Source organism: Mycetomoellerius zeteki, unplaced genomic scaffold, assembly GCF_001594055.1.
Source record: "Mycetomoellerius zeteki isolate Tzet28-1 unplaced genomic scaffold, Tzet1.0 scaffold174, whole genome shotgun sequence".
Classification (NCBI taxonomy): domain Eukaryota; kingdom Metazoa; phylum Arthropoda; class Insecta; order Hymenoptera; family Formicidae; genus Mycetomoellerius; species Mycetomoellerius zeteki.
In genome coordinates, this window is record NW_017256696.1 from 1,304,107 (window position 1) to 1,330,537 (window position 26,431).

The following is a 26,431-nucleotide window of genomic DNA, read 5'->3' on the forward strand; positions in this document are numbered from 1 at the left end:
CGTCGTACGACGAAAATCGGATGCAGTGTGAATCCAGCATAACAAACGGTCGATAACAGGTGCGATCCACTTGGCGATATAAACACTTCGAAGCGTTTGATTGACCAATCGGAAGAAAGAATTTTACTAATTGACCAATCAAAAAATGCTCGAAGCATTTGTAGCATCAAGTGGACCGTAGCCTAAAATCAAAATTGATGAGCCTGCCTTGTGGTTTGACTTAGCAGTAATGCAGTGCTGCTATCTTGCTACAACAAAATTACAATACATTTTCTATTACTCGTATGATAAATGGACATAAAAAAATCTTATGAAAATGAGGAAATAAAAGAAAGGCTCTCAAATCATATCGTATTTATTGTTCTTGAAATATTAATCAACATTTGAGAGCATTATTTTTTTTATTTCTTCATATTTATAAAGTTTATTATGTCCATTTATCAATTGAGTAAGAGAAAATGTGTTCTAATTTTGCCGTGTCGCTGTAAGATAACAGCACAATTCATTTTTACATGTAAAAAGTAGATGAAATAGATCTATCCTATCCAAAACAAAAATATAGTATCTTGGCAGTAGATTCGGGATATGGTCAATGTGATGATGCGAACGCTTCGAAGTGTTTTTTAATTAGTCAATTTGTAAAATTCTTTCTTCTAATTGGTCCATCAAACGCTTCAAAGCATCTGTAGCGAGACTTTGACCACAGCCTCGGTTAAAAATTGCCGCGAATCAGCATCGGTTGAAAAAAATAAAAAGTTTGATTAATGTTCTGCCTTGAATTTTATTTTCTCAATTTATTTCATTTTTTCTAGCAATAAGTATAGTGTAGATCAATCTTACTCGTGCTGGTATAATGTGTGGAATATTTTGTTCTATATATCAATCTCAACAAGATTCTGAATCTTCTAAACAGGTATATATAATACAAACGTTATGACGAGTTGTTTATACAATATTAAAAATAAACACTGTAAAATTTGATTAGATCCTAAAATTTTCAAAGATGTAGAACTATAATTATATCATTTTTTTTTCCTATTAGAATGAGGCTAAAAAAATTTTTCTACTAAAATAGGACTAAGAAACTGAAAGTTTGACATTGCATTATCACGAAATTATTTAATTTTACAGGAACTGCAAAAGAGACTCGTTGTTATATGATATTCTTCATAATAGACATGTAAAGTATAGTTATTTTTTTCCTGATCTATTGATTCAATTTATCTATTTTAGTGGAATATTTGCAAGGATGTAATAACCGCTCGAGGTCCTGATTATTTTATGGAGAAACATTTGACTTTGAGTCATGACTGGCATGGACATTTTGCTGCCTCAGTGTTATGGATGCAAGGATCAAGAATAATGACACAGCCGAGTTTGGATGATAATGGTAACTTGTTACTTTGGAATGGAGATCTTTTCTCGGGTTGTTTGGTACGTAAATCAAATATGTATATGGAATATTCCGATCGATGCTTTCAATAAATATCATTAAAAATTAGAATAAGACTCGTTAAGAATTGTTTTTAATTCAAGGATATATAGAATGTTCCCCCAGTAAGTCATATATAGTATGTAAAAATAAAAACATTTTATAAATGTATTTTGTAAAAATTATAGAAATATCAACCCTGAATCCTTTGTTACTTTTGAACAAGAGAAATATAGATAGTCTCAAAACCCAATAGGTTTAGTAAGTCTTAAACTGTAAGAAATTAATCATAATCAATTATTCTCTTTACATTCAACTGTGAATGGCTAATATCTTACAGTTTAAGTAAAAGTTAAAGTTTACTATATCTATTGTGTTTCAATATTGAAATACATATATGTATTGTAACAATTCCAATTGCAACTGTACAACAAACTAAAATAATCATATTTGTTTTAGGCAAAAGACGATGTTTGTGATACAAATATTATATTGGCTGAATTACAATCTACTACAGATATCATGTCTGTACTTCGAAAAATTGAAGGCCCTTATTGTTTAGTGTATTATCAAAAATCGAGCAATATGTTGTACTTTGGACGAGATATTATCGGACGACACAGTTTACTTTTAAAAGTAGACAATAAAAGTAATTCATTAACTTTAGCTTCGGTTGCAAATAAAAAAATAAGAGAAATTGTAGAAGTACCGGCTATAGGTATCTTTGTAATGAATTTAAATATATCACAGATAAATTTAGCATGTTATCCATGGAAAGAACCTGATTTGAAATTTACGGATGTTATTGAAGTATTAGAAACAAATTTAAATGTAAATATTGATATTAAAGAAACTATATTGAATACTTGTTCGTCAGCATTAACTAATTTGTATCTGCATCCTGATTCAAAGGATGTGGAATATCTAGAAAATGTACCCTGTAATAAAGATTTCAATGAGATATTGCAATACCTGTTGAAAAATCAGGAGGTAAATGAAAGAGTCGAATGTTTAACAGAACTATTATATCAGTCTGTAAAAATTAGAATAAAGAAGAAACCAAATTATTGCCTGGAATGCATAAAAATTATACTAAACGGCGGAAATGTTACTTGTGCTCATTCCAAAATCGGTGTATTGTTTTCTGGTGGCCTAGACTCTGCAATTTTAGCAGCAATTGCTCACGAATACGTTCCAGAAGATGAAAGTATCGATCTTATTAACGTGGCATTTGAAAGATCTGGAAGCAAAAATCAGAGCATGAATCATACGAACAATGAAAAGGGGAATGTAACGCAGAACTATGATGTGCCAGACAGAAAAACGGGACGACAGACATATTCCGAATTGTTGCGAATTTATCCCAACAGGAAATGGAATTTTATAGAAGTAAGTACAATGTCTATGTTCGAAATATTTCTCAAAATATTTTCGGGGAAAAAAAGGGAAAGAACTCGTGGAACCATTTTTCTGATTGCAATGCTTATTTCAGTGTAACATCACGCAAATGGAATTGCAACTGTATCGTGCATCACGAATTTGTGATTTATTGCATCCATTGTGTACAATTTTGGACGAGAGTTTAGGATGTGCTATGTGGTTTGCAAGTCGAGCAAAAGGTGTCCTCTATCCAGCCAATGAAATATACGAATCGCCATGCAGGATATTACTTTTAGGCATAGGGGCGGACGAATTATTCGGTGGATACATGAGACATAGAACTATATTAAAGCATAAAGGATGGGATGCGCTGGTACAAGAACTAAATGTCGAATTGACTAGGATTTCCGAAAGAAATTTAGGTCGGGACGACCGGATTGTTTCTGATCATGGGAAACAATCCCGTTTGCCGTACCTCGATGAAAATCTGGTGAAATATGTGCAGCATATAAAACCATGGGACAGGTAAATTTAAATGATGCTAAACAATTTGTGGATTACTACGAATGAGTATATGTACAATTATTGGTAGATGCTATCCGACAGAAAAAATGCCAAGTGGATTGGGAGATAAGTTACTATTACGTTTGTTAGCTTGCAAGATTGGTTTTCAATGTACGGCTAACTTTCCTAAAAGAGCTTTCCAATTTGGATCGCGAATTGCAAATAGTAAAGAAAATGGTAATGATGTATCAAACAGATTATAAAACGTAAGTAATATATTGTTAACGCAAGTATTATTAATTTATTACTACAGTTACTATTATTTTCAAATTGAATAAAAAGAGTGAACGATTTCTGCTGTGTTGTAGCCACAACTATCCTGTTGCTAATAATTTTAATGATACTGCATGTGTTGAGCTTTAATAATTATATATATATATATTGTAAATAAATTAGTATACGTAATTATTTAACATATCTATTATAGTGTATCTCATGGATCGTCTACAATGGAAATAATATTGCATAATAAGCAATAAGATCGTCATCGCGATTCATTTTGATTTTTTTATTTTGATTATATTTTTTATTACTTATTACAACTTTATTCTTTTATTTTCACTATTATCACTCGAAGTAAATGTTTATAAGGTAAATCGTAATTTTGTAAGTATACATTCTAGCAATTTTATATTAAATGAAATATAATAAATTATTAGTATTGATGGTATAGTATGATTATTTTATCTCAGTCCGTTATGAGACACCGATGTAAATAAGGATGTAAATATTTAGTTCGCACCAATTTGATACGCGTACTAACCAATTTAACGGTTTAAAAGGGGTCTATATTAGTATTTTCAATACTAATGTAATAATATAGTATTTATATATTTATTAATACTACCCGCGTGTAATATTATTTAATATTAAGTAATATTTTATTGGCGTATTTTTAGAATATGTTATATGTAACATTTTAATAACATTTTACTATTATATAATATTCCTGAAATATACATACTTTCGTGCACTTTTATGCACCGACATTTCAATAACAAATAAACCTGTATTAGACTAAAAAATACAAAAATTAATTCGTACAATATATTTCTTTAGGTTCATAAATAAACTATTTACAAATGAAAAATTTATTTATATATTTTACGGCTTTATTTTCCCAAACAAAGTACATTTATACGAATGTATAAGTTTGAAAATAACCGCGACTTACGTTAAGATGGAGGCAAGTTTGCTTTACAAATCTAGTGACTTTATTAGAAAGTCTCTAATCTTGCCACTCCTGCCAGTCGAATTAAGAACGATTCAACGTCAGATCGGTCAGATCAGGTGAGAGAGAAAGAAGTGTGTGTCAAGAAAAGTTGACCAATTTTAATTTGAATCTCTTTGTTCTCTTTATTGTTAAATGAAATACATTATTTAAATAAGATCCAGCAGAAATCTGATCAATTTATAATATTTGATATTGAAAAAAGTTATCTTAAAATAATACCTATTTGGATAGAAATTGGTAGGTTAATGATTATTTATGACGATTAATTAACCCTAATATCGTATAAGTCCGGATCTACAATAGGTATTTTAAGCCTTAAGCCGTAAGAATTTGACCAATTACAGTCGAATTCGAGGCGAATAATGGATTATGATTCGTCGATTTCTTATGACTTAAGGCTTAGAATTCTATTGTAGATCCGGGGTAAATCGGGGTAAATCTTTCATGCATGTATATTTTATTAGTCTTGCTCAACACTTTGTTTAATAAAATAACGTAATTAAGTATTTCATTATTTTCTTCATTATATATATATTTTTTAAAATTTATTATACGATCTCAAGATCGAGAACATTGAAGATTCTTGATCTTGAAAGTTTATCACGATCGAAGTGAATTATAATTTCGAGCGATATGAGATACAGTCCTTCACTAAATTGAAATTATGTAAGAGAAGAGGATAAATGTGTGTGTTTTGTGTGTGTGTGTCACATTTTGACTGTTAATACAAAACATAAATAAACATTTATATTCCAGTGTGTACATAGATATACATACGCAGCAGTTTTGTGTGATTGTTTGTCTTTAATCACACAAGTTTCATTAGGTACGTTTGATAGGAATAATTATTTCGGGTATATAGATAATATTACTAGTTTTATTATACATATGCAAAAAAGTAATTTGGAACCATATATTTTAATATATATAATATGAAATACATATCTACGTAATAAACAAGATTCCTGTTATTTTTTGCAGATATATGTTTTGGAGAGATTAGCATTAATTAATTAGGAAATCATGAAAGAAAAACATGGCTGAGCATGGCAATGATCTTTATGAACAACAACTTTTTTCTGTATTTGAAAGCTGTTTGACAAAAGGAGAGGCTGAACTCAATGAGGATGATCTGTTTTCCATTTGCAATAAATTACATCTCGACGAATTGATTGAGGAATTGAAATTGTGCATTTGCAAACATCAGCCAAATAAACAAACGATATCCTTTCAAGAATTCCGAGATGGTTTATTACTCTTGTTGAAAAAATTCCAAGGTTCAATAACTGATAAGCAGCATATTGTACAACCGTACCATAATTTAAATATATGCACTCGAGATATCGAGAAAAATCAAACTTTACCATTGGTCACGAGTATTCCGAGAGTTCATCTTCAAGATATGAAAGCTAATGTTACAATGGGCGACAGCAGACTGATACGCTTATGGGAAAAAGTTAAGGTTTATTTAAGGGGAAACACAGAACCTGCAACGATACAGTTTATATCGAGTTGTTTAGAAATTCCAGAACTCCCTAAACAAATAACAGAATCTATCTTTGAAAGTCTCGATCACAATTGTGATGGATTAATAAGCTTTGACGAGTTTGTAATTATATTTCAAAAAAGAAAAAATATTAAGACTTTACGAGAGGATACCGCATCTCATAGCAGTATTGTAAACTATGATGTAAATACATTAGATTTTAATACATGTGTGTCTCGCGAAATTGATTCAATGCGGACTAACAGAGATTCGGATAAAGAGGGAAAAATCACTGGTGTTTCTAATATAGCTACGCTATCATCCAGTGGCGATCTCGATGCTTTGGATACGAGTCTTGCAGAAATAACAAATATCATATGCGATGAACTCAAGAGTTTAAACGAATCATTCGATAGTAATACCATTCAGACTCACATTAGTTTGTTACGAGAAATGATGATTATCCATCAGGATGAGCAACGCAATTTAACTGCTATAATAGACAATATGAAGGTGGAAAGAGAGAAAATGCGGATTGACATGTTGGAGGCCAATGAACGGGCGAATTTATTAGCACAAGAGATTGATGAGTATCATACTCAGTTGGAAAAAACGAAAAAAGATTTACAAAAACAGAGCGAACAACGTTATGCTGAAATCACGAAAGAATTATCAGATCAACTGAATATCGAACGGGAGATGGATGCTGCAACTCTAAAATCAAAGGATGATCAGTTACAGGCATTACAAAAGGATAATCACGATATGAAAAATAAAATCGTACATATTTTGCAAGAGAATCAAATGCTCGAAGCAGAAAATAAAACTCTTCTTAGCCAGATTGAAAAGTTGCGGCAATCTAATAATGATTTGTTAACTCAAATAAAAGTGTTAGATGCGGAGCAGGATGAGATACAAAGCATAGAAGCTAAGCAACAGGAACAAGTTAATTTCTTCGTTGATCGTATTAAACAGTTACAGTCCGAAGTGACACTCTTGCGAGATCAAAACGACGAACTTTGTGCGGAATTGGAAAATTCAAAATGTTACGGCAAAGATACGACATATAAGACACCATCGTCTTTGGCATATGATTTACAATTAAATAAGAATCAAGATGAAAATCATATAACACAAGAGTTTGAAGTAGATCGGCAGATCAGTGGTAAAGCATCATGTGACGACTTTGGAATATCAATGGACGAAGAGCAGACTGATATATCCAATTCCGATACAATGGAATACAAAAGAGATATAATTATAAAAGATTTGGAAAATATATTGTCAACAAGTGTAAAATGCCTACCAGAGAAATGTTCTTTGAAAGCTAGTGTGTCGAAATTGCTCACTTGCCTGCGATCGGACTTTACACTACGTTGTTCCACACAAGATTTTGGGAAAAGTATAGCATCTGAGCTTGAAATGGAATGTGAGGAACGAGCTAACGAGTCTTTGCGAGATTTAGTCGTTTCGAAAATACCAAAGCAACTTTCCGCGAAACGTACAGCGATGTCGACTAGTGCAGAAGATTTGAATAATTTCACTGCTCAAGATGCAAAAAATCTTACACAAAATAAGGCAATGAGTCTTAGAGATTATCCACCGCGAAAAGAAGAATATCCTACGGATCAATGCAAAGCTAACAAGGAGAAAAATAATTCTCCGAATATTACTGAAATCGAAAATATTCCAAGAATCGTAACAACAAACACAGAATCATTAGAGATAGAGAAAAAACAATTGACCGAACGTTGTCAAGAACTCGAACGAAGTTTAGATCTATTAAAAACGGAATACGAAGAATGTGAGGATTATTGGGCTGCCAAATTAGAAGAAGAAAGACAGCTTTTTGAACAAGAACAAAAAATAAGTGACGACAAGCTTGCCGAACTTATTAATAAAATAACAGAATATGAAGAATTAATTAGTCCTTCAGATAAATCAAAAAATAATGGACGATTGTCTCCCATAGAAGAAAAGTTCAATTTGGAGCAACAGGTAAGATAAAATCTGTGTTTGCATAATTTATACTTGTTTTTGTTTCCGAAATACACATACATGCATTTTATTGATAAAAATATTTTTATATCTTTAATGTCTCAGTATATAGATCTCGAAGAAGAATTTGAGAAATGGAAAATAAAAACTGAAAATGACATTTCTCAGAAGAATCTAGAAATTGGAGACCTTCGTGAAAAGTTAAGACTGATAGAACAACCAATTACAAATGATTCCTACGTACAAGTACCAGACGAAATTTCTTTAGCAACATTGTCAGATTCGTCGCACTGTAAATCTTCCAGTATGTCCAGTATTTTATCGACGAATGAAATATTCGCGAATACGGATTTATATGGCGCAAACAATCAAGCATGTCACACTTCGGCAGAATTTCCGTTATCCAACAAATTATTGAAACAAGAGGATCACATTGACGGTCATAATCTATATAATACACATACCGAATGCCCTATAAAAGTAACAAAAGGTACAAATAAAGATCAAAAGATATATCATAACAGTCCACATATTGCTGATAAATCTATGTTGGCAATGAAAGAGGAAGATAAGTGCGATTCAGAATTTAAATTGATACATAATGTAATGAAAGAAACTAGCTGTACATGTTCAGAGAATAATGTTCAACAGCAAGGAGATTGCAGCGATCTAAACATTTTTCAAAATTTAAAAATGAAACTTTACGCACAAGAACGCAAGAAACGTCATCTACAGCGTTATATTAAACAACAGCGGCAGTATATTGAAAGATTATTACAACGTAAGTTTTTCTTTTTTTTTTCTTATTTTATTACGATTAAGTAATTTAACACATTTTCAAAATTATGTATTTGTATGAAAAACATGTTGTTCTTTGTTTTTAAGATCATTTTTTAAAATTTTTTTAAGGACAAAATTATTGCAGTTTGCTATTACAGGTATTATGGTGCAGCACCAGACGGAAGTATGTGAATTACAGTGCCTTCTCCGTAATACCCAAGAAAAACTTCACATACAAGTTCAAACAACTGTTGATCAGGTACAAACGTTCATAATTATATATTAATTTAGAAATGTTTTTATGCAGTTTTTCACTTTTTCCAAATAACAATTATTAATCACATTCTCTTAATTATGAAATTGGAATAAAAGAATACAAATGGTAGATAAAAAATCGTGTAATACCCATATACACACACACACACACACATATATATATACAGGGTGTCTCAAAAATAGGGTAGGAGCCGCAATGGAGGCATAGAAGGGGTCAAGGGGAACAAAAAAATATCCTGGATGTTAGAAAAATGATTCATCTATATGTACATATGTATAGATGAATCATCTTTGTAAAATCAATATGAGAAAGTGTTAAAAAAAAGTATACATCAATTTTGAAATATCATACAGTGATTGATCAAAGCTAAAATGATAAGCTTTAATAATAATAATCTAATAAAATAAAAATTTATCATTATTTTTATTCCATAGGCTGATAAATTAGCAAGTGCTGACATTTTGGTGAAGGATTTGTACATAGAAAACGCATATCTAACATCACATATGAAGCGCTTGCAAGAACGATGTCTTATATTAACTGGCCTTGATGTAGAATCGACCTCAATGTGATGTCTACAAATAATTATTTACAATTATAATAAATCAACATCTCTTTGTATGTATCGAATATAATGTATATTATTTATTTATAATGTAAAATTATTAATTAACAGTATAAAAGTGTCGTATAGCATAAGGCCGGAATGTAACTCAGGGATGCAAACGGTTAGAAAATGTATGATTTAAAACGGTGCCTTCAGTTTTTAATTTGATTCAAAGTAAGAGATTTGGCTTATATTTGTGTATACATATATATACACACACACACATACGATTTAAGAGCAATGTATGATAAATAGGAGAGAAACATATGTAAGCAGAGTTGATTTACTATTTCTAGTTAGATGGTAGCGTGATTTTTTTGTATATAGATGAGTACACAAAATACGAAACAATATAATATACAAATATTAAATATATTAAGATTTTAAGCATATGTTTGTAAAATCAATGTATATAATTTTATACTTATTTAAGAAATTATTCATTTTTTGCCTGAATCTTTTTTTTTAAATAACTTCTATGTATTTTTTTTATACCAATTGATTCGTGTTATTATTCTGTTCATAAAAATATTACGATACGATTATAAAAAAAAAATAGTTTATGAGATATTTAATATTTTATGTCAATATGTGTCAGAATAAAGTAGAAAATATTTTATAAACTATTCGTTTTTTAGTATCTCTATCTTAATACTTTTATGTTAATTACAGAATAATTAGAGGAACCATGTTACATAAAAAAAACTAATTCCATTAAAAAAATTATACATATATATGTATGTTGTTTTTGTATATGTGTGAATCTGGTGCGTGCGCGTGCGCGTGCGTGCGTGTGAATGTAGTATGTAGTGTGAATGGGAATTCTTTTAATGTATGCTATACTTTGATTGGTACTCCCATTTTAAGGAGGTTTAGGGCCAGTTTCGGCCCTATGCCAGTTACGGCCAATGCCAGTTAAAGATGTGCTTTCATGGGTTGCGGAATATCAGAACGTTCATGGAGCGATTCAGCGGTTATTGTTACGGTTATTGTCTGCGGTAGCCTTTAAAACAAGCATCTGTGCTGCAGTAATTCAACAGCTGAGTAGTGTCACTGCTATTGATATCTTCTTCTAGATCTGAAATTCTGATTGGATGATTTGAAAAAGTAACAAGGCTTATATCGCTTATATCTTCTGAACGCAGCTAGTGTAGTTTTTGAACACTGTCCGATATTGTCATTGACGTTTCCTTGAAATATAACCTTGAAATTATGTGATATTTTGACAGTTAGCGAAAAGTAACAATACGATATTAAAAAAAAAAAAAAACGTTACGTATATGTATGGGGCACATACACATATATATATCTTCTTCTCTAGAGTTTGACATACAACGATAATTAATAATACATGTCATAAATACATACGTAGATTATGCATGTATTTCATCTCGTAAAAATCTTCTAGCAACAAGCTTAATGATGTAAATATTTAAAATATTTGACAAAATGAAATAGTGTTATATTATTATTTATCTTATGTTATCAATTAATTCTATTGCGAAAGATTATATTTTTATAAATTACATTTGTATGTGTGTCATATGAAATATATGTATTCATTATTTTAGAAGATATCATTCATGATAGAGCCTGAGACAATAGCAATGGGCGAGAATTTATTCAAGCTGCAGTGTTTAATTAAAACTACCGAGATACAGCATAGTGTGCAGTGCAAACTTGAAAGAAAATTATTTTTTGCATTAGCAACCAACAATGCTGAAATTATTCTTTATTATAAAAGGGAATCCTCTTGTCTACCTGTTGTTAAAAAAATACCTTGGTTTCAAGGGTTACATAAACAAATAGCTGCTTTTTGCTTTGATTCAAGTGGTACTTGGTTATTATGTGTAACTTTAGATGGTTCGTTGTATATATTACCTGCTTTAACTTTAATTGGTGAAAATTGCATCATTGACAAAAAATGGAAGACTGACGATGCAACATATATATCTTTTGTAAATTCACAAGTTTCTCATTTCAGGTAATTTTATTAAAATAATTCTTGTAAATAGGCAATAATTATAAAGTTTATCCTGTTTTCTCTGCTATAGCAGCTGCTTTATTTTCTTTTGCACTGATTATTTTTTATTCTTATTGTTTTTTATCTTATAAATACATAATTTTCTAGTTATCTATATAAGATTTTCTGAAAATTATACTGTTTTTAGACCAATAGCTATTACTTGGTGGAGGAATACAAAAATATCTGAAGACATAGGCATTATAGGAACGGAATGTGGAGCAATTATATTTATAAATCTTTCAAATGGACAACAGCTAGGCATAACATACATTAATGAAAGTATAAGCAGTCTACATATTTGTGAAAATGAATACAACGAGATTGTATCTCTTTTGATAACAAGTAAATTTCAACAGCAATGGCGTTTATCTTTGGAACACATGTCTTTTAATCTTTTACATGTTGTTGAAAACGAAGGACCTTATAACGAATTAAATTTAAATAGTGTTAGTCATGATAATAATGTAGAAGATTCCGTTCCTAATAAATCTAAATTAAAAGAGCTTAAACAGCTCTCCGTTGAAAAATTTGCTACTCTTAAGCAGAAGATAATTGATACCAAAAATCAAACTTTAAAGGAGAATTTACAATGTCATGGTAGGTGTATAAGAATATATAAGAAAACATTTAAAATGTAATATTAAATACCTCTCAGGAAAAGTGATGCAACACTTATATTACTTTTTTTTATTAATGTTAAAATGATATTTCATATTTTTAACGAATGAGAAAATTTTCATTATTAATTCGTGCTTTAAAAATAAATATTTATGATGCATACACACATTTTTTTATTATCTATTTATGCAGAAAGAGTACACAATTACATACATCACATACAAGTAACAAATATATTCCGGTTGCATATTTATCTGGTCGCCGCTACTACTACTAAAAAATTCATAAAATAATTAATGTGATGTATTAATATCACAGATGCTGCAAGTAACAAAGAAAACGATAATGGAATTCCTGTTAATTTGAAAATATCACAAACCAAATTAGGTTTTGTTAGTTTAGAACCAATATCAAAAGATACTTTTCTATCTTTGCAATATGACAGAGAAAACCGACAATTGTATACATGCTATCATCCTGTCACTAATTATATCACAGTAAGATTTTTTTGTGATAATTTTCCTCATTTAATCCCCAAGCACTTACATGTATTCTAGCCTTCTAATATGAAAATTTCTTATTTTAGGTACACGGTCCAAACCTAACTGTGGTACCTTTGTCAATGCACAAAGTGTTTAAGTCATGTGAAACTGTTTTATTAGCACACAGATTATTTTTTATTACCGATGTTAATCAACATGTAATATATATAATATCTGATCAATTGTCCGAGACTCATGTAAACAAAGACTATCAGTTTAATCCCGAGTCTATTATCGGAACATTTTCTTTTAAAAATAGTAAGGAAGTAATACGCGCGGTATACAAAGTAACAAAATTCGATAATATAGTACCAAGAAAAATTTGTGAGGAAATCGAGAGTAAATATACCTTACCAAAGAATGTAAAGGATATTAAAATCGAACCGTTTAGTTTGGATACATGTATAATTGTGACAAACCGCTGTGTATACGAAGTTGTTTTAAGGTCAGTTTAAAATTTATCGCATTATGAAGACAAGTGTTTACAAAGCGAATCAAGAAACAAAATTGTAATAATAGATTCTGTTATTCAACAAAGATGTATTTTCTGTAATATTTTTTTCCAACGTTACGGCAACAGCTTTGATGTGCAGTACATAAAATGTTATTTGGTTACTTTTATTTAAAAAGATCAAGGAAACAAATATATTACGTTATTTCTTGAACTTGCTTATATTTCTCTGATGATGAAATGATGTAATTCTAATACTAATTTTAATTTTTAAATACTTGTGTAATTTTTTGCTATTATACATTATAATTATTAAACTATTGTTTTACTTCAGAAAATCTCTTCTTTCGATCTTTATGGAATTAGTATTGAAGAGAAACGAGTTGCAAGAAGCAGGAAAATTAGCAATGATTTTTGGATGGAATGGACAACACCTGCTGGAATATGTTGGCGATTTATTCCTATCAAATAAAGAATTCTCACGCGCAGTAGCTTCATATAAAATGTCTAAGGTAGATAAGAGCTAAATTTCTCTTTATTTATCTATGTGTTTCTTCTCTATGTGTTTCTATCTTGACATTTTTATTTCAGTGTAAATTATTGAAGAGCGTATTAAAGTTTGCATCGGTAGGCCATACATCAGAATTACTGAGTTGTCTAACTCATTGTTTACTTACACCTCTTATTACTGAAATGCCTATTGCAACAAGGATACATTTATCTAATTTGTGTGTACTTTCTTTTATTGAAATGACACTGAGGATTTGGTCGGAACAATCTAAAGCAATCTATAAAGAATTCTTGTAAGTCACATCTTATTTTTATTAAATATATTATATTTCCTGTATTTTGAGGTGTCTTCAATTGGATATCTGTACATATTTACTAACAACAATTTCAGTAATTTTCAATGTTGAAATAATAGCTTTAAATAAAATGTTTTCCTCTTACGATAGCTGCCTCTTTACATGCAATTTCGGTATACTTTTCACGATGTTTATATTCAAAGCGATTTTTGCCCTCTTTTCTTGCTTTCATTTTTTCTATCTAGAGATCAAAGTATAAAATATAAGAATTTAAAAGATTATTAGAAAAGATATAAAAATAGTGCGCGTGCATATATTATATATAAAACGTACATGTATCATGTACGTCAAATTCCATTTTACCCAAAAGTTTCTATTTTTAGATACTTTTTGTCCACAAATACATTTTATGACGAATTATTAGCTATTAATATAGCTGGTCAAACTTATCTGTGGGAGGTATTACACCACTTGGCTATACAAAGGAATCTGTACAGTCAAATGTTGGACATTCTCATAAAGGCGATACAAATATTTGGCACAAACGACATTCACTCAAAATCATGTAATGTATATGCATATTTTATATGTATACATTTATATACACACATATGTGTACATGTACATACATAATGTGTAGGATTTAATATATGTATTTATTTTAGATGGTTTACTCATATGTTTGAGTGAATCTGATTTAATGCAATCAATGTTATTGAATTACGATTTAGCTAGATCTCACATATTATTTGTACGCAATAATCTGCGAGATTCTCATATCTTTGTGCTTCAGGTGAGAAATCTTAATATTTTACTTAAGTTCACTTGGCAAAGTTACAGAGATGTTTGCATCGCAAATTAAATTATTAATAAATGAGTTAAATATCTGAGAGAAAAATGTAAATATCGAGTTATTTTCTCTTTATGTTCATAGAATTTGCATAAAAATCAAAGAAAAATTATCTTGATCAAATGCGAATACTTATGAATTAAGGTTTACATTTTATGGAATCAAAATAGAGTTTTAGATTATCGTTTGAGTATTATTGCTTAACAGCTTGAAATATTCCACAGAGATTAGTAACGTTGTACGATCCAACCAATCCAGTATTACGGCCTAAATTAATACAATGTAAAGCACGTCATAAAATGGTATCATACGATCTACGATCTAATCAATGTGATTCTATAGATTCTATGGATAATATTGTGAGTATTGAGTTTCTAACGTGTGGGATAACGTGCGGTTCTTAACATTAGAACCGCGGGTCTAAATTAACCCAATCGCGTTAAGTCTGGCTTTTTACGAGAGAAGGTTGTCACATAAAAATATAATTATTTGTAATTAATTATGATTATTTATAAAAAGTCACAAAAATCTAAAGCTGTGTGCAAATGCAAATTAACTGGAAAAGAAAAATTATCAGATGGGTCAAAAATGGTACAGCCGTGATTCTAATGTTAAGATTCGCGCATAGTATGAATGATTAGTATTTAAATTATCTGGGCTATTTAGAATAATGAGAAATTTTTGTAAATATAAATTTTTGAAATTACTAATATGTGAAAAAATTGTTTTTTTTATCAGAATCAAATGTATGTTAAACAAGTTTTTTTTAATTTGATCTTTTGTTACTAAGATATCTTATCATGTTTGAATTTTAAAAAATGATAGAGATAAATAGCAGATTATAGAGATAAAGATTTTATTAAGAGAAAATCAAGCATATTTCGGAGTGTTGTGCAGATCGTTTTAAACAGTCGGATATTCTTTTAATTACAAATTCTTAGCTAATTAGATTTCTTAGCAAAAATATAGAGAGATTTTGTTTCATTTTTTGTATGTACATTTCTATAACTAATTGTAAGCTTTGATTACTTTCTTTATAAAGTAATTAGCAAATCTATTTTGTCTGCTAAGAAACTTAATTCACTAGAAATTTCTTACTCCTTATAGTTAATTGCTCGAAGAAATTAAACTTGTTTTTGTAATTTTTTCGTGAAGAAAAGATTTTTTTTTTAAATCAAGAAGAATTTGTGGTGAAAAGAACATTTGTTAAGTCATTCCAAAATATCTTTATTAATGACGAAAATATTTTATAGGATCAGTCTGATACTTTCGTGGAAGAGATAATAGAAACGTTTATACTAGTGTTGTTGACTCTTATTCATAAGAAACAATTATTAAATCCTAACTCCAAATTCACTTTTTTGTATGACGTACAATTGCCGGAGTTCAGCAAGGTAATTCTAAATCTCTAATTATTTATGTTCTATGTTTGATAAAGAAAAAATTCTATTCTAGAAAAGCTTTAGTAAAAGATTACAGAACTTGGAACTTATAAAGATTTTGAAGAATTTTGTTAATTTCTTGTTCTATTCTATATTTCGAAACATCGTTTCAAAATCTTCAGGAATTCTTATTTTCAATGTTACGATGTTGTATACTCTACTCTAAACGTCTTTATCTGACTCGAATTTTCGAATGTTTGTTGGAGTAAGGAAGGATTACGGCAGTCAAGTGCCTATAATTACAATTTTATACTTGGATCTCAACAGGAATACTCGGAACTGACTATGCATGTTGATTTTAAGAGAAGATCGTTAAGTACTGGATTTTCTCATGTTGCACTTGTTAGAAATGGTAATATCTATACTTGGGGAAGTTCAGTGCAAGGTTGTTTAGGTACGTATATTTGTAGATTGTTTAAAACGTATCATTATATATATAAGTGCTGTAAAATACAAAATAAATGTAATAATACACGGCATCTCAAAATACATGTAATGGCATGTATATTTAAAAAAAGAAATTTATATGGCCAGTATAAGCTGATATAAGATGAAGATGCAAATGAATCTTTCGAATATAAAATTCATACATAAAATTTCATTTTCAATTATCTTCAATCTCTGAAGAGTGTAAGACATGTTTTATAAAAAAAATTTTTTATAATATAAGTATATCTAGAAGAATTTCTAAAAAATTTTGGAAAAGACGCAGTTTGAATTATATGATGAAAAGACAGAGAAGCAGCGAAAACGATTCAAAAATTATTTTTCTACTTGAAATCAATCTCAGGTATCGAGTCTTGTATTCTTTTACAATATATCAAAATATATTAATTCTGTGAATTTATATACATATAATATTGACTATACTTTTTTAAGATTTTATATAGTAGCTTTGTTATATTTTTCTCATATAAAAGTTTTTATTCGTATATTGTACAGATTGAAGATGATAGAAGATTGAAACATGTTGCATCACGATCTTATTGCGGAACGCTTGTTCGCCATTTAGATTCCCTTTATTTGTTAGTCATGTTGAATGTTTCTTTATGATAATTTTCTTGTACATATTGTTAATAACTATTAGGTACTGGCTCTAGCGTTTTGCGATATGGGACACCTCATGCCATATGCTTCTTCAAAAGTATGAAGATTGAAGTTTTTAGTGTATCATGTGGACATTGCCATACTCTAGCAGTTACTAACAATGGAATCTATGCTTGGGGAGCTAGTCAATTTGGTCAGTTAGGACTTGGCAAGGTGCTGCAATGTTCAAGTCCAGAATTGGTTACTTCATTGGCGCAAGAAATTATTGTTGATGCAGTAGCTGGACAGTATCATTCTGTAGCACTAACTGCAGATGGTAGAATATTCACGTGGGGTTGGGGTGTTCACGGCCAATTGGGCCACGGCAATACTGATGAAAAAGCTACACCATCTTTGGTCAAAGCTCTGCTTGGCGTAGTCGTGTGTAGTATCAGCGCTGGATATGCACACACTTTGGCACTATCAATAGACGGTGTTTTATATGCTTTCGGATGTAATATTCTTGGTCAATTAGGAACAGGCGATAATACCAAAAGTTCTATTCCGATAAAAGTATCGTTACCTGATGGGATAACGCTTATAAGTACTGGATACTTTCATAATGTAAGTCAGTAAACAAACGTAACTTGTGTCTCATATATGTATATATTTTTTATGCAACATGATGTTACAATCATTAAAACTGTTCGTTGTTTTTCGTAACAAATCTCTATATTTTTAACATCATAACAACAGAGATTTTTTATGCGTATTCTGTTCTATGTTTGCAGCTAGCTGTCAGTAATACGAACAAATTATATATATGGGGTGCGAGTCCTCAAGTTCTCAGATTGCAAGCACAAGCGCAAAAGAAGACTCGTATATTAGAGCAACAAGATGCTAATGAGAAAAGAAATAAGACTTTGGGAGAATTGGAAAAAATATCAAGTGATGCTACAAATCTAAACGGAAAAATAAAAGAAGAATTTTCGAATAAGAAAGATGGTGTAGAAACTAAATCTTCTCACACGGAAACTTCTGATATAGAAACGCAAAAGAAACTCGAGACTAAAAACGCACATTTGAAAGACTTTAACTTTGATTTGATCGAGGAGAGTCAAACACATTTAAAACCATGTGTTGTTGACACAAGTTTGGTAAAAGGTCAAATTAACCAGGTTCGTAATATAAGGGAACTTGAAATTTATATGCTGTACTTAGTTTAATAAATATGACAAATACTTATGTATCTTTAAACTAAACGCGTAGAGAACATTACGTTCGTGACGTTAGTAGAAAAGAATCGTGCGTACTTTGTGATGTAACTTGTGATCATTTGTACAGATATCAGCTGGCTGTCATCATAATGCATTAATAACAAAAGATGGCTCTTTATATACATGGGGCCGTAATCTGGATGGTCAAATAGGTAACGGCACACGACGAGAAGTATTAATTCCGACGCCTCTGTACTATAATTCAGCTTGTATTTTTGCACAAATACCTCCTAGACACAATGATTTTAAAAGAATACAAAATCAACGGGACTTTGACACTGACGCCAAATCGAATTATTCACTGGCAAATAATAGAACTGTGCCTGAGAACAATGGGAATATCAGTGATTCGTCGATATATGTAGAAAATGCTGGCCTAAATAAAGAGAGAACCAATCCTGTAATTAATGCTGTTGGCGTTGCTTGTGGATATGATTACACAGTTGCGATACAATCAGGTTACAAAGAAATAAGATATACATATTCGCTAATTAAATTATTCATCTTAATGCCAAGATATTTGTCACACAATTCGTTTTGAATCTCTCAAATTTAATCGAGTTATTTGATATGTTATTCCTATCTATCTAAAACACATAATTGAATATACATGTAATTGTACATGTAATTGAACTTTTTTATATTATAATCGTTCTCTCTTTTTTTCTCTCTTACACAATACACGGTGTTTAATAGCTTGAAAAGAAAAAAATGTTGCATTATAAAAATTATAATTTCTTTTAGGAGGTACGGTATTAGCTTGGGGCAATAACAGTAGAGCGCAATTGGGTCGCATTCCTGAAAAACGAATAGTACGACTCCCTAATGCGTTGCACGTAGCTTTAGACGTTCCTAGTCAAGTACCTGGCATTTCTATGCCAGTGATATCTTATCGATCTAATGATGTGTTTTCTCTCGCCGGATTCGTCTGTCCTTTAAGCGTTATCGAAAAATCGCCTGGGGAATTAACGCTTCATTATGTTCTGGAATATTTCTATAGTTTATATAACTCTGCCAATATTATGAAAAAGGTTAGTTGATTGTTTTATCTGATGATTAATAAGAAAGGTGTGACATAATAACAATTAGAAGAAGAAAACATTTATCGTTTTACTCAATCATTATAGTTGAATTAATATCTCGCATAAATTATGTTTCTTCTATACTTCGAAGAAGAATGTTTTAAATAAAAATATATTTGTACCTATTTCTTCCACTGAGAAGAACGCAACGTAAAATATAAAGTTTTTCTTTTTTGCAAAATATGCAACATTAATTTTATTGTCAAATATGTTAAATTGAATATTTGTATTTCAGTTTAAAACAAAATATAACACACAACGATACTGTTACTAAAACAACTAAGACAGATCTTTTTCTGTTGCAGTGTGTCGAATTGGAGAATTATCAAGCTTGTTCTAAAATAGCAGCGTTAGAAAATAATGTTTTAGCTGCTTTCACTTATCAGTTGAAGATGTTACATAAATTGAGTCTTCAGTCCAAAAATTATTCGGAAATTTCACATGAAACAACAGAATCCACAATCCAGATTAGTTCACAAAATCATGTAGATGTGATGAGAGATTCTATGTCGTCCCGAAATATCAAGAAAAATACTGAATTATTTAATACACAAGCGGAGAAGAATCTCATAGAATCCTTGGAAAACAGCGTCGCTCGAAGTTGGAGAAAAATTTCTACGAGTAGATCACTGAATAATTTGCAAACACTAGCACAAGAATTAAATTCTTTCGACTGTCAAGGTGGTTTAGAAGAATTATATAAAACTCGAAAAAAGGATGATTCCTCATCGAACGTTAATACAAATCATTCCAATACCAAATATAATCCTAACGAGGATGAACAGCAATGGATTAAGGATCTTATTTTTAATGAAAACGATTCGCTTCTGCAACATAAAAACGCCACTTGTAATTCCGTGCAAAATACAACTCGATCGATCTGCTCGAAAACAATGTTGATTGTCAATGACAATCGGTGCGACGAAAATGAAGAGAAGACTATAATGTCGGACAAAATGTCCTCCCATTCTCAAAAGAATTACATAATTAACGAAACAATGAAAGCATTAAGGTTTTATTTGAAAAGTATCAATAATGAATCAAATACTGTAAAATGTGAAATATTGCAAAGTGCAATTGGTTTTTGGATTGAGCACAAATTACCGATACAATGTTTGGAGAATATTTTTCTCGAACATATACATATCGTTTATTACCCTCTTGGACTATTACTTTTTTGGTAAATGACACCTTGCTGTAACTTTACAGCCTTAAATAGTTTATGTTTTTATTATCATATGATTATCCTATGTTTTGGATGTGATATATTTATTTAAAGATGCAGGGGGATTCCAAGACTCGTCAAAAATTCAAATTATTTAGCTATAATATTAAGCATTTTCCTGAAGTAGAGCCAGAAAATGTAAAATATACGATTTACTATGTGCTGTAAAACTGCAATCTAAGTTGCAGAGAACGTGGGACAGTTTGGGAATCTCTAATGGCATCATAATTAAAATAAGATGAGACAAATTAATGACGAACATCTTCATATTTTTAATTCATTATCGTTTTCACAGTCAGGATGTGATAGAAAGATATTTAAATATAAGTAAGTATGGCGACGAAGGAAAGGACTGGTGCGCGAATAATTTATTCTCAACTAAATTCTGTCTTCAAGTATTATCAATGTTAATGCAACATATCGATGAAGGTTGTTAGCTTGATATTTTTTATCTTTCAAATTACTTTTGAAGTATAATAGATTAACGTAATAGTGAAATTGTTATATTTCAGATGACATTATGCCGGAATATATTAAAATTTTCTCCTCTTTAACGGCGGACAGTTACGGAGCACCTTTAAACGGATATCCAGGTGCAAATGGAAATAATAATCCAGAACAAATGATGGAAGGAACCGTCAATACGATACTTTCCGAAATGGAAGATTCCAAATTATTTGCACATGTCAAGGTAATATTTTCCTGAGATGGCCATCTGTGTGAGCGGGCGAGGGAGGGAGCGAGTGAGAGAGAGAGAGAGAGAGAGAGAGAGAGAGAGAGAGAGAGAGAGAACAACTTATTACACTAATTATATAGTTGACACTCAATAGTTGGATTAAATTTGCATCGTATTTTACTTAACTTTTTAATATTAAATTAAAACAGGACTCGGATGCTGTAAATCACTTGCTTACAACAGAAGAAGATAATATGATATTTACTTGCGGACACCACTTTCCAATCTCTCAATACGAAGCAGACATTATCCCGTCGTTGGAAACAAAATTACTAACATCTCCATCTTTGATTCTTCCATGTACGTCGCAGTATTTAGGAAATATGTTATCTTGCACACCTGAACTAGAAATTATGTGTCCTTTGTGTATAATTGGAGCATTAAGAGCAACAATGGCAAAGGATTACGATTAAAAGTATGTTAACTCTTTCGATATGTTCACATATATCTAAATAAAGAGTGTGATTATGTTCAAATATATTTGAAAATGATAATTACATAATATATAATTATGATATATATATATATATAGTTAGTTATAATATAATTAACAATTACGACTGTTACCCGTGTTTAACGCTTCCTTCGTTTATTTCGCATACCTGTGCGGGCACCCTTTCTCGCTCTAGAAACAATGTTCTGGAATTTTCCCGCGTTCTTCTTTTATCTGTAAAATGCAAACGTTCAATTTATTAATATATCAATAAATGAAGAATGTAACATATACATACAACAGATGGATTAAAATATTTATTATTGACCTTTTATTCAATATAGATCTCGACAAGGATACATATGCTGGTTTACTCTTTTTCTTAATATCTCCTCTAGCTTTTATCGCACGAACCGGGTTCACTGTCTACCTTTCTCATTTTTAACGATCGATGAATACCCGAGCCTCTAGCTGAAAAATTAAAGAAAAATGCAGAAAGTTGATACAAAATATTATTAGCTAGCCTAATAAATCATTCATCATTATTACAATAATCATTACAAAGATATGTTTTCTATTATCATTGTAATATTACTGACGCTATTATAGAAGTAGCTTAGTTACGAATTCAATTTCTCATGTCACATTTGTCAAACATATCGTCTTAAATTTCTTACACATTGTCTTTAAAGATTTTTACTTGTACAAAATAAAAAAAGACACTTTTCTTTAATGAAAAAATTTGTAAATTTACCTCGATATTTTGACGTTGACTATTAAAACACCTATTGTAGATCCGGACCTAGTCCAGATCTACAATAGAGTTCTAAGCCTTAAGCCATAAGAAACTGACCAATTACAGACGAATCCGAGGGAAATAATCGACTGTGAATCGCTCATTTCCTATGACTTAAGACTTAAAACCCTATTGTAGATCCGGGGTAACCCTCAGTGGAAACGGTTTGTTCGCGTCGCAAGCTCCAACATCTCCAACATGTTCTTACCACAGCTCCTACTCACTCTATCAAGCTTGTTGAAGTAAGTAAGAGCTATAGTAAGAGCATGTTGGAACATGTTGGACCATGTGACGCGAACAAACCTTTAGTCACAATCGCAGAAAAGAAAGCAGAATTGATCGCGCTGTTCCGTTCCGCTGTAAATGTTTGCTCATGGGACACTAGTCTCTTGGCCAGTGCCTAATAACTTTTCATTGTTTTATCAATGAGAATATTTTATTTTAAATTGGCCAATTAGCCAATTGTGCGCTATCGAAACCCTCCCACGAAATACTGCAATGCGAGCATGCGAATTTTACAATAGTTATAGAGTTGCTTTTTCTGCAGCCATTTTAAACTTACAAAAAATTGTCATATATTTATCTTTAATCTTTCACATACATAAGAAACAAACGAGGCATGCACTGTCGAGAGAAAAATCTGATTATTTAAATGCGACGTGCATACTTCAATATAAAAACATAATCTTGTAATAATAAGGGCTTTATTATAAGCATTCATACATAGAGTACAGTAACAATCAGATACACTCTCTATTCCTCAGTTTCGTTGTTCTTGCTTTGCTTTGGCTTAGGACACAGCTTTGCCTCCGGATACTTTTTAGTCAGAAAACTATGCAATGCTCCGTATTCTGCTAGTAAATTTATCCTCGTTTCATCGAAGTGTCTCGTTCGTTCTAATTTTACCAATTTTGTTTTAAACGATGGAAGTTTAGTATAAAATGCAGGAGGTCTCTTTTTTTGCAATATTACTTTGCCACCCAAAACGTATTGAGTAAAATCGAGGATCTCATGCGACGTTACTTCTTCTGGCTTTCTAACTTTCGATGGCGAAGCGATTACTTCTGGATAATTTCCGTTTTCTGATTTAAATTCAACCAAGTGCAATTGTTTTTCGTCCGCTAGTTGTTGATACGATTTCTGTAAAAAAAAGTTTCTCGTTAATTGTCGGATTAATTTAAGGTATAATGCAATGACTTTTTGACAAATGGCTTTTCACTTATCATGCGTTTTGTGACGTATAATTGTAGCGAAAAATCATTAAGCTCCATTTGAAATTAACAATAAGTAAAGGACCAAGTTGTCATATGTACACATTGTACATTTCTATTTGATTAAATAAACTTGAAATTCATCATTAATTATTCATTAATAAAGAGATTATGAAAAAAGTTTTTAAATATAAAAATAATCTGCTCACTTTGAGATTAATAACTTCTAATATACATATCTTTTTAACAAATTAAAGAGAGAATGTGCTCAATGTATATTATATTGAATTATATTGGTATATTATATTGAATTAAAAGGAAGTGCCCCTTTACCCTACCCCCTTTTCCCACTATCCCTTTATATAAAGCGTTTATATGTAATTCTCCAGAAAAGAGCAGCTCATTATCAGCATACTCCTCACTTTGATGAAGTGAGCGAGATTCATAAAACATTGGTACTAGCTATGGATCACAACAGCGATAATCCGCAAACTCTTTGGCATCATTGAATTAAGAGATTAGATACCTTGTGAGATACATACCTGTTGCAATAAACCAATAAAGAAAGCTTTTATAATATTCTGTAAATTTATAGAACCTTCTACTTTGGCATGTATATCCTTTATCCCAATCGCTTCGCAACATGCTTTTATCGCACGATGGCAGACAAGTCCATATCCTTCGTGCATTTTCTTTACAAATATCTTTGTGTTTCCAAATTGTGTAAAAAAATCATGTGATACTGAAACAAAGTCACACATAACGTGATATTAGAAAGAAGAAGTGAAACACAAGTTTTGCATAATCATATTTTTTACCAGTATGCTCTTTGTATCTAGGAATATACATCAATCTTTGACCCGCCCTATTCTTAGCCGTTTTCATCGCTGCTTTTTGTACAGGTGCTTTTGCTAGTGCAAATCCAGCTAGACCATTTCCGTTTCCTGTTACGACAAATATACTGATCCTACTCTTGCGTCCTAAATTACCAGTCATATGAGTTACTATTTTGCTTTCCAGTACCCAAGTTTCAAAGTCATCAAAGGTATCTGAAAGACAGATGCATCAATTATGTAATCTTGACATCGCTAGAATTATATACATATATATATATATATATATATATATAAAAGATATGTGTATCAAGAAGAAAGTTGATAAGAGTATTATATATACTATATGTATATACAGGATGAATATTAATAGTTGAATTCATATATATATATATATATATATAGAGCTTGTAATTTAATCATATAGTTATTATTAATGTAATTGTATGTGGTTAAGCTATAGTAAATAACAATAACAATAACCTCCTCCAATAGAATCAGGTGGTCCAATCTTTCTGCCACCAATATGAGCGCTTGTCCAACCTTGTTCCAAACGTGATAATTTCATCCGTTTTCTCATCGGAATGCTCTGCCGTAGCTTGGCGAGCCTTTCTTCTCTTTCAGGATCAACAGGTAGCTTTTGCTGATGAACGAGTTCTCTTCCTCTAAACACAGGAGTATTGAGACCAGGGAATTGCATTGAAACTTTTCCTATTCCAATAATCTGACCCTTGTTTAAATCTTTCTTTCTTGGTAAGCCTTTTGCTCTACCTCTGAGTCTTCCTGCATTACTGACACTCGTCACACCCTTCCACAATTCATCCGCAGATTCTGTGAGAGAGTAGTGTGAGAAGAGAGAAAATTACAAGCATTTTTTTACCTAAAATATTACGCTCACCAAAACTTTACTCACTATTTACGAAAAATGTCTTATTCCTCGTACTATGTACCAAAGGGATGTGCGTCTTTAACAGATGTGAGTATATGTAATCAACAGTAAATAAATTACGTGTATCTGTGAAAAGATATTACAGTGAACGTTATAGTGAACAATAGCAAATAAATTGAGCTGATAAATTAATTTAAATGGATATATGCGTATTTCGTTTACATTTCGTACCGTTGCTCACAGATGAAACGTTTCTTGGCGAATTTTTCACAAGTCCACAAACACGTAATAAACACGTTCGAATCATTTTTAACTTTTATTAATTTACAATATTTACATTGAGATTTTCATTGAACTTACTCGACATTAGTCGATAATAAAACCAGAGAAAACTGAGAGGAGCCACCCAGTATTTTTCTTTCTGCTGAAC

The 26,431-nt window shown here is 30.9% G+C and overlaps 3 protein-coding genes and 1 long non-coding RNA gene across 8 annotated transcripts; 2 read left to right on the top strand and 2 right to left on the bottom strand.

Moving 5' to 3' along the window:
* Positions 1-619: 619 nt before the first annotated feature.
* Positions 620-3,854, top strand: LOC108721498 (asparagine synthetase domain-containing protein 1). 5 transcript variants are annotated; one of them, XM_018446063.1, is made up of 7 exons: positions 620-913; positions 1,234-1,434; positions 1,892-2,081; positions 2,589-2,821; positions 2,925-3,051; positions 3,109-3,337; positions 3,405-3,715. In XM_018446063.1, exons 1-7 carry the CDS (start codon positions 854-856, stop codon positions 3,577-3,579), a joined length of 1,215 nt encoding a protein of 404 aa, XP_018301565.1. In that variant the 5' UTR covers positions 620-853; the 3' UTR covers positions 3,580-3,715. The 5 variants fall into 5 exon arrangements, with proteins under 5 accessions (XP_018301565.1, XP_018301562.1, XP_018301563.1 ...); XM_018446060.1 differs by adding an exon at positions 3,804-3,854 and having other exon boundaries at positions 1,892-2,821; positions 2,925-3,337; positions 3,405-3,582; XM_018446061.1 differs by having other exon boundaries at positions 2,925-3,337.
* Positions 3,855-4,773: 919 nt separating this feature from the next.
* Positions 4,774-22,291, top strand: ca (RCC1 and BTB domain containing protein claret). The gene is made up of 24 exons (XM_018446165.1): positions 4,774-4,847; positions 5,367-5,436; positions 5,592-8,094; positions 8,200-8,875; positions 9,033-9,133; positions 11,330-11,742; positions 11,930-12,381; positions 12,721-12,899; positions 12,989-13,389; positions 13,730-13,907; positions 13,987-14,198; positions 14,585-14,766; positions 14,867-14,994; positions 15,276-15,410; positions 16,305-16,445; positions 16,761-16,887; positions 17,581-18,143; positions 18,311-18,697; positions 18,864-19,254; positions 19,541-19,827; positions 20,184-21,058; positions 21,399-21,532; positions 21,616-21,794; positions 21,989-22,291. The coding sequence occupies exons 3-24, from the start codon at positions 5,647-5,649 to the stop codon at positions 22,250-22,252; spliced, it is 8,853 nt and encodes a 2,950-aa protein (XP_018301667.1). The 5' UTR covers positions 4,774-4,847; positions 5,367-5,436; positions 5,592-5,646; the 3' UTR covers positions 22,253-22,291.
* A 96-nt stretch (positions 22,292-22,387) lies between these two features.
* On the bottom strand, positions 22,388-23,105 carry LOC108721556 (uncharacterized). The gene is made up of 3 exons (XR_001936575.1): positions 23,027-23,105; positions 22,601-22,743; positions 22,388-22,506 (listed from the first exon to the last, which is right to left on the bottom strand). It is a non-coding gene; the product is annotated as an uncharacterized lncRNA (long non-coding RNA).
* A 630-nt stretch (positions 23,106-23,735) lies between these two features.
* Positions 23,736-26,417, bottom strand: mRpS5 (mitochondrial ribosomal protein S5). The gene is made up of 6 exons (XM_018446163.1): positions 26,233-26,417; positions 26,026-26,127; positions 25,596-25,943; positions 25,098-25,328; positions 24,822-25,021; positions 23,736-24,208 (listed from the first exon to the last, which is right to left on the bottom strand). The coding sequence occupies exons 1-6, from the start codon at positions 26,306-26,308 to the stop codon at positions 23,822-23,824; spliced, it is 1,344 nt and encodes a 447-aa protein (XP_018301665.1). The 5' UTR covers positions 26,309-26,417; the 3' UTR covers positions 23,736-23,821.
* Positions 26,418-26,431: the final 14 nt, after the last annotated feature.

Bases quoted from the DNA above. Each gene is read 5' to 3' on its own strand.
- LOC108721498 (XM_018446060.1), top strand. From the start codon at position 854: ATGTGTGGAATATTTTGTTCTATATATCAATCTCAACAAGATTCTGAA. The intron at 914-1,233 runs GTATATATAATA...TATCTATTTTAG, and splicing joins ATTCTGAATCTTCTAAACAG to TGGAATATTTGCAAGGATGT. The intron at 1,435-1,891 runs GTACGTAAATCA...TATTTGTTTTAG, and splicing joins ATCTTTTCTCGGGTTGTTTG to GCAAAAGACGATGTTTGTGA.
- ca (XM_018446165.1), top strand. From the start codon at position 5,647: ATGGCTGAGCATGGCAATGATCTTTATGAACAACAACTTTTTTCTGTA. The intron at 8,095-8,199 runs GTAAGATAAAAT...TTAATGTCTCAG, and splicing joins AGTTCAATTTGGAGCAACAG to TATATAGATCTCGAAGAAGA. The intron at 18,144-18,310 runs GTAAGTCAGTAA...CTATGTTTGCAG, and splicing joins GTACTGGATACTTTCATAAT to CTAGCTGTCAGTAATACGAA.
- mRpS5 (XM_018446163.1), bottom strand. From the start codon at position 26,308: ATGATTCGAACGTGTTTATTACGTGTTTGTGGACTTGTGAAAAATTCG. The intron at 25,022-25,097 runs GTAAAAAATATG...ACTTTGTTTCAG, and splicing joins TAGATACAAAGAGCATACTG to TATCACATGATTTTTTTACA. The intron at 24,209-24,821 runs GTATGTATCTCA...TTTTTTTTACAG, and splicing joins TTATTGGTTTATTGCAACAG to AAATCGTATCAACAACTAGC.